General features: G+C 39.8%; 2 protein-coding genes across 3 annotated transcripts; one reads left to right on the top strand and one right to left on the bottom strand.

The window, feature by feature from the left end:
- Window positions 1-19: 19 nt before the first annotated feature.
- On the bottom strand, window positions 20-3,920 carry ssuh2rs1 (ssu-2 homolog, related sequence 1). Of its 2 annotated transcripts, XM_030368674.1 has the most exons (13): window positions 3,631-3,920; window positions 3,474-3,532; window positions 2,690-2,791; window positions 2,511-2,589; window positions 2,229-2,358; window positions 2,037-2,097; window positions 1,810-1,931; window positions 1,652-1,714; window positions 1,452-1,537; window positions 1,226-1,318; window positions 1,007-1,112; window positions 614-721; window positions 20-439 (listed from the first exon to the last, which is right to left on the bottom strand). In XM_030368674.1, the coding sequence occupies exons 1-13, from the start codon at window positions 3,648-3,650 to the stop codon at window positions 299-301; spliced, it is 1,170 nt and encodes a 389-aa protein (XP_030224534.1). In that variant the 5' UTR covers window positions 3,651-3,920; the 3' UTR covers window positions 20-298. The 2 variants fall into 2 exon arrangements, with proteins under 2 accessions (XP_030224534.1, XP_030224542.1); XM_030368682.1 differs by lacking the exons at window positions 3,474-3,532; window positions 3,631-3,920 and adding an exon at window positions 2,999-3,280.
- Window positions 3,921-4,106: 186 nt separating this feature from the next.
- On the top strand, window positions 4,107-7,078 carry rpl32 (ribosomal protein L32). Its single transcript, XM_030368838.1, has 4 exons — window positions 4,107-4,217; window positions 4,919-5,019; window positions 5,146-5,327; window positions 6,911-7,078. The coding sequence occupies exons 2-4, from the start codon at window positions 4,924-4,926 to the stop codon at window positions 7,038-7,040; spliced, it is 408 nt and encodes a 135-aa protein (XP_030224698.1). The 5' UTR covers window positions 4,107-4,217; window positions 4,919-4,923; the 3' UTR covers window positions 7,041-7,078.
- The last annotated feature ends 2,686 nt before the right edge of the window (window positions 7,079-9,764 follow it).

Here is a 9,764-nt window from a genome sequence, read left to right as displayed (position 1 = left end):
CAACAACATTGCGCAATACTTGTATTGAAATATTTTATTATACACTTCAACATACCGCATACAGACGTATTATTATAACATATCGATACATAAAAATCATAGGTATATCGCCAAAAAAATCTTGCAGAAAATTACCTTTAGAAACAGATTGAAATAATATGAAATGAGTGTATGATTTTTAAGTATAGTAGTTGTGTTTTCAGTGGTGGTTAGTAAAGCCTGCATAGTTAGTAACATGCACTGCATAGTAAGTTATGTGGTCTGAAACGTTCAAAAGCATTTACACATATCAGTAAAGTTACATTATTGTACAGCAACAAGTAGCTGGGTAATTGTCAGCATTAACTTTAAACTCATTCCCATAAACAAAGTAAATGTGTGATTTCCCCTTCCATTTGTAGGTCACCTTGGTTATGGGGATCAACTCAATAGTTTGACGCTGAAAACAAAGAAATTAAGACATTTAGCGGCATATATATATATATATATATAAAATACATGTTTCCACTGCAGTAATTAAGCATCAACAACTATTTAATACAAAAAATACATATTAGAAACACACAGACAGAAGTCATTTTGAGACTAAATGAATGGAAGTTGGATCGTTCACCTGCTGTAGAATGCGAGATGTTGCAGAGTATGTGGTCTGGTGTTCCCGAATCAGGCGCTCTGCTGCACTCACCACATTCAGGTCAGGGAACCCCATCACAGGGTACACCTAAAATCATATTTCAGTTAATGTTGCCATTGTTTACACACAACATCAAATTGATTTCCTACTGAAGAAGTAGCCCTTACTTTTCCTTTCAAAATGTACATTACTGATTAGTTACAAAGGGAAATATATTTCACAATAAATGTCTTCAGAGTATTTAGGTAGTATACCATAATATCTATGCATCTATATTAGCTATACTGTACCTAATTATTTATTTACAATACATTTTCCTATGGAACAGAAATGATCCTCTTGTATGAACAAAACCTATCCGATTTATCTTACCAGGTACTGAGCATCTTTGAAAAGCTCCTTGCCAGTTACTTGGTTCAGGTTTTCCAACAGTAGACCACTTGACTGTTCCACAATATAGTCACTGGAATTGTTGGTCCTGAGTAGAACATTTAAAATTGGTATGAGTAACCTTAAACCCATATTAACAGAACAGAACACTAACTGAATAAAACAGACATACGAATTACAAGCTATAAAGCAATAAAGCACCATTTCACAGTCAGGTTGATGTTGACCAACAGCTGGCGTCGTCCATGACACGTTGAGCATTCTGTCGATCCCTGGCCATGACATGGGGTGCAACTGGAACACAATAAAAGAGCGTCTGACTTTCACTGTCCAACTCTTCTGGAAAGCCTTGCTATGTGCTCAAATGTAAGATACATGCCATGCAGCTATTGCAAATTTATAAAATAAGGCATATTTGCATATTCACTTTTCTCTCCCTCTGCCATTGCAGTGGTGGCAATTACGCTCATCACCATGGTTATTCCCAGAGCCATGGCACACCCAGCAGACTTTCTGAAAAGGAGAAAAAATAGGGAAGGAAAATAAAGGGACAGGAAAGGCTTATTGTTTCAGTATTTCCTCATTTCCTAAAACAACCTCAGAGTGTGTGCATGTCTTTTGACTTACATTGCCAGCTCCAGCACAGTGTTTGCAAGCCACTCTCCCCATACCCATACAGTAATGGCAGTTCTGTAAATGAATGTTTCTTATTAGGAATAAGGGATCAATTATTATTTCCCCCTCTAAATATGAGTGTCACCTATAGCATTCAAATAAGAACATACCTTCATTGATGAGGTGTAGGGAACCTTGATAACCTGTTTACTATCGTTGAAGAGAGTGGGGGCTTGAGCAATGATATCCCAGGGTCCTGGGATGGGTTGAGTAAAGGCATCCACAGGTTCGCCTGAACAAAAAACGTCACAGCCATTGTGCAATTAAAAATAAAATATATCATATAGAGTTTGCCACATATAACGACTGCAATAGCTCAAGTGGCAAGTGTACACACCATGGTAGGGCTTCTGACTCCACTCTGTGGATCTTGACTCAGTAAAGGTTTCCAGGCGATACTTCAAAAAACAAAAGGAAAAACGGCAGCAGGAAGTAACTGTATTTAGATTAACAGGCTTAAAGTTATGCTCTTCATTTGACAATTAAAAGCAATATGAATACAATAAGCAGACTTTGCCCTGATTCATACCCTGTATGTGTTGAAGGCTTCCATATTGGTTATCACACCATCCTTTGCAGGGGCTGAGCTGTAGCAGCACTTACTAGAGGCGTACAGGGCCAATGCCTCACGGGCTGTGTCTTCACTTATAGACGGGATGCTGTCGATAGCAAGAAATCACTATGAAATATACTCTGATACAAAATAAATTATTCATTGGATCAAATCCATTTCGATGAACATAGCTCTTTATGTCATTCTAAATTTCCAAGGTTGTGATGTAGTTATTATTTATTGTATTTGTAACCGTACTTCCATTGTGCTTGTGAGGGTTCAGGCTGTGGTGGGGGGGGATTAGGGAAGGAGGGCATTGGAGGAGGAAGGAATCCACCTAAAGCAGAACAGAAAAAGATAGTCAAAAACACACTCTTATGCTACGAGATTATCGAAAAAATGTGACAGCCAGCGCCACTGTGCCTTTCTCATTTTACCTCCGCCTCCAGCCACTGTCCCTTCATAGCCAGGCACGTTGTCGAAGTCGATATTGAATGTGGGCGCGCTCGGGCCTTCGGATAGAGGCGGGGCGGACATCCCTGAAAGAAACAGGAAAAACCAGGGTGCGCCAATTTATTATTGAAAAAAGCACACAAATCTTACACTGCATAAAACTAACAAGCCAACTCATTGAAAGCGCCTTTGGTGTTTATTTGCTGTCCATATCGCTATGCCCACAGTGTTATAAACCAACAGATAACAACCGAGTAGCTCTGTAAACAACTGTAAAGACAGCGAGAACTTACCTTGACTCTCCAATCGAGCATTAATTCCAAAAGGTTGTACAATCAACTATACAGTAAGCGATGTAAGAGTAGGCATAATCTGGAATGTGATGACCCGAGTAAATAGGAAACAGCGGCGTTTGGAATAAATTACGGCAGCAGTTCGAAAATAGCTACAATTCTATCACAATCAGTCAACTAAGGAATAATCTAAACCACTCCCAACCCAAGTGGTTGAGTAAACCTGCTAAACGAAAATGACGCATTATGGAACACGGTAAAAGTTGCGCTCACGTAGTTAAGTATGTGGGTGTTGGCCTAATTTACACTATTGGCATCTACGTTTTAAATTGGTGTTGCAAGATCCAATCATTTTAAACAATATTCTTAACGAGACCAATAATCCATGGGTATAAAGGGAGTAGGGAAGAAAACGTAAGAATAAAAGGTGACTACAGAATACAGCTTTGTAAACCGATTTGAAAGATTGTTTTACCTGGTCCGACTTCGGATGATATTGAGTATCCAGGGTTGAGGTATCCAGAAGGTGTTTGTCTACAAACGAATATATATATATAAAAAATAGATATTTTAATGTAGCCTTCAAACTATTTCATGGGACTTAAGTGCCTCAATAAGGACTTCAGACTTACCCTGTTGCTTGATACGCCATGTTGTGTCTTAGGTTTTTATATCAACTTCAATGAAAACCAAATGCAGTATACTGGCGTAATAGCAGCTAGGACTCGTGACATCAAGTTAATTATTTCTAGATTCCAGATGTTGGCCAGCCCTACACATCCGTCGCGTTTAACATTGAAGGCTTATTTTTTCCAATCGGTTACTTTACGCATATGTTAGGCTATATCATATATTACAGTTATTAACTGCAACCTTTATGTGTGGTAGTTCACTTCGAATTCATCAGGAAACGAAACCTTCATTGGAAACATATAGCCTACTACTGCAAAGGGGAGGCGCGTATTTGCAACATTAATACAATTAAAGAAATAAAAAGGAAATCACGGAAGCACAGTCACAAATACTGTATTCAACACACAACCCAATAAAGCTTGTATGTCATGCGATACGATACATTTAATTAAAGAGGTTGCATTTAACTTTGCTGTGTTATTTTTCTGAATAGAAATACACTACCCACAAGCCCTTGTAACACCTACGGAAGTCCTTTTCTTTCCTTCCGCTGTAGCAAGGGTCCCTTTCTGGATTGACTCGGCCGGTGAGTTGACACAATCTATGTCCATCTTTAGTTGTATTGGCCTCATCCATACTTAAATCACTAGCAAATTGACTGTAATCGAGTACGAGAAAGACTTACGTGATAATTGTTCTCATTATAAGCCTACAGTCGAAGTGGAACGAGAAGACGGCGTCACCGCATATTTCTCTGTACGCTTAAGCTAAAGGCCTGCTCTAAAGCGTGGTCTGTCGTTTGAAAGCGAGACCTAATTGGTTATTAAAGTCCTTTTTTTACATGTTTTTCAAATCTTACCCTTCTTGGTTGCATGTGTTTGAATACAATGAGCTGTAAACATGGCTAGTAATGCAACGAGCGGGGGGGGGGGGGCATGTGCTAGCTGACGAGCGCTGAGCTGTACATGCGTAAAATTATTCGTTATAATTTTACACGCATATAAATTAACCTAAGGCTTAAGGGAATGTGTCTGCCGGTGATGCAGGGAAATGTCTCTTGAATTCTCGTCGCACACAGGCAATCAATACTTGTGTTCACCCATGCATTTGACTAAATACTAGTTTAGGCCGACACGTTCTTTTCGATTTACGTATTTACATTGCAACGTTAGCTTATGTTATTGGACGGGGCCAATGCCAACCCTAATCTATTTTGTGAATGAGTCTTGCCAGTATTTTGCCAACCTCTTCCAACTAGGGTCTAATTAACCACTATTCTTCTCATAGTCACCATGGCAGCCCTGAGACCACTCCAAAAACCTAAGATCGTCAAGAAGCGGACCAAGAAGTTCATCCGCCACCAGTCTGACCGATATGTCAAGATCGCGGTATGGATCTCCACGCTATACACAATGCAAGCAATATTTTAGGTTTCTAGAGTCCATTTCTGAGGTGCTGCCTATAGAAACCAGTTGTCAAATGATGCCTGACAATGTTTAATTCTCTCCCTTCAGAAAAACTGGCGTAAACCCAGGGGTATTGACAACAGGGTCCGCAGGCGGTTCAAGGGTCAGATGCTGATGCCAAACATTGGTTATGGTAGCAACAACAAGACGAAATACATGCTGCCAAGTGGCTTCAAGAAGTTCCTTGTGCACAACATCAAGGAGCTTGAAGTTCTGATGATGAGCAACAAGTAAGTTGGGGTTTTTTTTAGGCTAGTGTTCCTATGGTCATTATCTAATGCAGACTGTCGCTAGACAAAATTGATCTGATAAACAGGAAGACATCACACCCACCTCTTTGCTAAAGCAGACGGGATGCCCGATACATTTTTTTTTTTTTAGGTTGAATCACCATCTATCTAATGTGTATGGTTAATCCCCATCCAACACTGATTTAATCTAACATATAATCAAACGTAACTGTCACCTGTGATACTTTCTGTACGTATCGATTCGCAGGCCGGGGAAAGGAGGGCTACATAGAAGTAGTTGTTATCCTACTAAGGACTGCCTAATGACTGCAGCAGTTGTTGGTGTGTGTAGGCTACATGGGAGATGCTTATATTGGTAGCCTACGCCTGGCTTCCTGTGATGTGGCACAAGGCTTCAACCGCGTTCGCACAGGTTATCACATTACAGGCTGCAGGTCTCGTGTGTTATGATTTGAAGTAGTCAACCAAGTCTGCGTTAGACTGGTTCATTTAATTGTGCTTTATTTTGAGTTTTGCACACTCATTAACAAGTTTACTGTTTCATTGCGATGAATTAATTAAGCCAAAACTACCAAATAATCGTTTTAACATAACGGCATGCAAAGGAAGCAAACTGAATTTGTGCAGCACACCGTCTTTGTGACAGCCGTTTCGTGAAAGGAGCGTCGTCAACGGCGTCACTCACGGGCTCAGACCTGGGCTACGTCTATAGCTGACCGCACTGTTACAGAATATGTTTCGAGGAGGCCATTGTAGGAACTTTGTACTATGGCTACATTGATTGTACGCAACGCTGCGGTTAGGCTGTTTAGCAGCCATTTTATGTCTAATGAAAATGGCTCTGGCTCGTCAACTGTTAGATTGCTGGCAGAGCAGGTTGGTTTCAGATAATGCAGAGGGAATTGGTAGGGAGCAGCCTTGTATCAGGTTGATACTTGAGTAGTTTAACCTAACGATGATGTGTAAATAATAACGAGATGTCGAGGTCTACTACTTTGGTGCGAACTTAAATTCAACCATATGTAAAAAAAAACATCACAAGGTGAATGAAGCCTGTTGAGATGAGCAACATTATTGAATCCTATAACGGCTCAAAAACACAAGGTGAATGAAGCCTGTTGAGATGCAGGATAGTTATTGAATCCTATAATGGATCAACAAAAAGCTATTTCCATATTTAAGAGAAGCCAAACTTAATTGCGATAAACGATTGATGGTGGTCATGTAAAGGTCAATATTGAGTTTTAGATTGTCCTCAAAACTAAATGCTTAATTGATCGTCGTGATTTAAATTGAAAAGTCGGTGTCAAAGTAACAAACAAATAATTTAAGAGTTCTACCGCCCCTCCAACACCTTATTTTGCAGTTCATTCATTTGTGCATAATAAATTTGTTGGGATCAAGAATGTCAAACAGTATTATTGGTTACCTGTTAAATAGTCGTCTCATACTTGGAATATGTGAATGCACCAATGGTGCTAGTGATGACAGGAACAATATATTGTCTCTAACATGATCAAACTGTGCTCCTTTTTAAATTGCAAATCCTTGTTCTTGTGTAGGACACACTGTGCCGAGATCGCCCATAACGTCTCATCCAAGAACAGGAAGCTGATTGTGGAGAGGGCAGCTCAGCTGGCCATCAAGATCACAAACCCCAACGCAAGGCTGCGCAGCGAGGAGAACGAATGATCTGGCCATTATTTTCAAAATAAAGTCTGTAAAAATGGTTTTGTTTCAATAGGTTTTGTTATTTGTTTGACATGGTATTTTACTTGGAAAATGCTATAGGGATATGTCCAAACATAAGTGTTAACTAATTCCAGCTGTAATGTAATTATCCAAAAGGTACAGGTGCTGTCTTTATTTTTTGGGGGAATGGATATTCCTATGAATATTAGATAATGTTGCACATATATTATATCGACTGCATATATTAAGTTAAAGGCTTACAAATCATCTCTAGAAATTGGTCACTTTAGCAGCCAGCTTCCTAGGGAGACTGTTTCCATGGCGTTCTGGCAAAGAAGCTGTGCCATCTGTTCATAAAACGGACGGCACAAAATGCACAAATTAGTCCTGTATTTAGCCTGATTGCAAGTGGCCGGATATAAATGGATCGGGGAAAATACCCCTTTTTTAAATGTTTAAATTAGCTGGTTTAATTGCATATTCCCTGTGACGGATGTAATGGTAGTTAAACTTGTGAGTTGACTGTCTCCCGACTGGGCATAAAATGAAGAATACAACCCGGGTTGGACCGCGTCAGATCATTTGACAGCTTTGGGACTATTATACGTGTCTTTGGAAGGAAAAGCAATATGTCGACAAGAGTGATATTTGGAAAGGGAAAGCCCAACCCCAAGCATTTCAATATAGCCTTTTCTTCCGCGGAATCAAAGAGGAAAGGGATATCCTCTTCTGATGGGAAGAGGACGTTTTCTTTTACTCTCAGGTGTCGGCTGGGCATCATCCGAGGACGGATCAAAGGTACGGTTAGTATCGAAACATTTTAAGAGTTCAGTAATACTTTACTTGACACAATCAAGAGATATGCCCAAAGTAATCGCAGGCTCTTGGTATTTTTTACAAATTGTGTTAGACTTCTTGACCAATAACCATTCAGGGGGCCTTGATCATTACAAGGCTTGTATTCACTGTTGGACACCATGAAATACGTGCAGCCTAGTGAGGTACAGCAAAGACTGGAAAAGTCTTGTCAGCTGATTCAGTGAATCAGCTGTATAGCGGTCCCTTGAATATAAAACACTCCACCGTCCCCTGAAGAGAACTAATGAGAACTAACGCCTGATGTCAGTTTTTGTAACGTTCCAATTTTTCCTAACTTGTTAAATGATGATCGCAATATTTGTATATTTTGAAGACATTTTCTTAGTAATGTAGATACAACCTTAAGGTGGCGATATTATGTTTACCAAGCCAATTCAATGTAGGCCTACGTATTATAGTCGACACCATACTATCCGGACGGTAACTGAGTTGACAGACAAGTGACAGTTAAGCAATCTTCCAATTTGGGTAGACGTTTGAGTCATTTGTTGTGATTGTTTTTTTATGAGCACTACTGTACCCTGTTTCTTATAATAGAAACGTAGAAAATGTAGACAGTGTTCATCACCAATAAAATATGCACAGATGTGGACAATGGTATGTAACTGTAAAGCCATGATTATCCCAAGGATGCCTTTTTTTTTAATTGCTCCCTTTCATAATTTTATACCCTGGGAATAGGAATCTGACCAACACACTTCAAAGCCTCCATCTTTATTCTTGTTGAAATAAATTAATTCAGCTCTGAAACACTGTTCCGCCTCTTGATGTGAAAGCGGTATTAAGGACAACATTCTCAGAGATAATTAGCTGCGTCTAAGTATTGTGGCCACTGGAATCCATAACTTGACGGTGCTGAAGGTACGATTGAAGGGCTATTATTTATCACAGTTGTTAGAAATAGTATGGTGATCAGTCAACTCTTAAGTGAATTGCGCTGTTAGGATTTCCGTTTCAAGTTAACTGCGCCTGCCTCTGGAACACACTTCGGCCCCTCCCGGCGAATTACTGACGAATCAGGGCAGCGTTTCGAGGGCACATTTTTTTTGGTTGTTTAGCTTCTACTTTCAAATCGTCCATACAGCTGTAATAAGGCCCAGCAGAAGAGGGCAAAACATCCAGTATTTTGTTGGAACTTCTTTTTTTATCATGTTTCCGTCATGAACCACCTTGGTGAATTTATATAGACCATATTATATGGATATATATATATAGGTATAGGTATAGGTATATCTCTATCTCTCTCTCTCTCTCTCTCTATATATATATATATATATATATATATATATATATAGTATTTCTTCGTGCCATATCAAAGGTTACCTTGCTGCGTTTGCTTTGCCTTCCCATGCAGCCTCCTTATCTATCGGGGCGGGAGGATTACACTGCAGAAAAGAATGTAGTGAAAATCCGGCTGGGCGGAGAACAAAATGGGTCTGCATGAATGGGAGAGGGAGCAGGCTAGAGGGGTTATCTGTGGTGAATGAGGCGCAGAGGCATGTGTGCGTGACACATGGTAAAACAGGTGTGAGACTGTGTCAAGTAGATGGACAAGTTTGGACCCCTTCCTGTTTGGCTGGGGCCCGGCCAACAGCCAATAGCCCTCTGACCTCCAAGAACAAAAGGCTTCAGAGCGCCTTACGTCTGTAGCAAAATGTACCATTTCTTGTTAAATATGTATTATGTATATTCATATTCCATTTCCCAACAATTGTATCATTTAAAGTACAATATCATACTACATTCTGGTCTTACATTAAAGAACATTATTAATTTTGTCATTGGAACCCTTGTCCACGAGAGAGATATTCGTATTACATGCTGTTGAGATTGGAATGTTCTGGA

Source organism: Gadus morhua, chromosome 1 (assembly GCF_902167405.1).
Source record: "Gadus morhua chromosome 1, gadMor3.0, whole genome shotgun sequence".
Lineage (NCBI taxonomy): Eukaryota > Metazoa > Chordata > Actinopteri > Gadiformes > Gadidae > Gadus > Gadus morhua.
The sequence above is the reverse complement of the archived record's forward strand: the minus strand, read 5'-3'. Positions and strand labels throughout refer to the sequence as shown.

What these genes read in the sequence shown, in the direction of transcription:
- ssuh2rs1 (XM_030368674.1), bottom strand. Translation starts at nt 3,650, where the DNA reads ATGGCGTATCAAGCAACAGG. An exon ending in GACAGTGGCTGGAGGCGGAG is followed by an intron (nt 2,590 to 2,689) that starts GTAAAATGAGAA and finishes GTTCTGCTTTAG; the next exon opens with GTGGATTCCTTCCTCCTCCA. An exon ending in AAGCCTTCAACACATACAGG is followed by an intron (nt 2,098 to 2,228) that starts GTATGAATCAGG and finishes TGTTTTTTGAAG; the next exon opens with TATCGCCTGGAAACCTTTAC.
- rpl32 (XM_030368838.1), top strand. Translation starts at nt 4,924, where the DNA reads ATGGCAGCCCTGAGACCACTCCAAAAACCTAAGATCGTCAAGAAGCGG. An exon ending in ACCGATATGTCAAGATCGCG is followed by an intron (nt 5,020 to 5,145) that starts GTATGGATCTCC and finishes CTCTCCCTTCAG; the next exon opens with AAAAACTGGCGTAAACCCAG. An exon ending in GTTCTGATGATGAGCAACAA is followed by an intron (nt 5,328 to 6,910) that starts GTAAGTTGGGGT and finishes GTTCTTGTGTAG; the next exon opens with GACACACTGTGCCGAGATCG.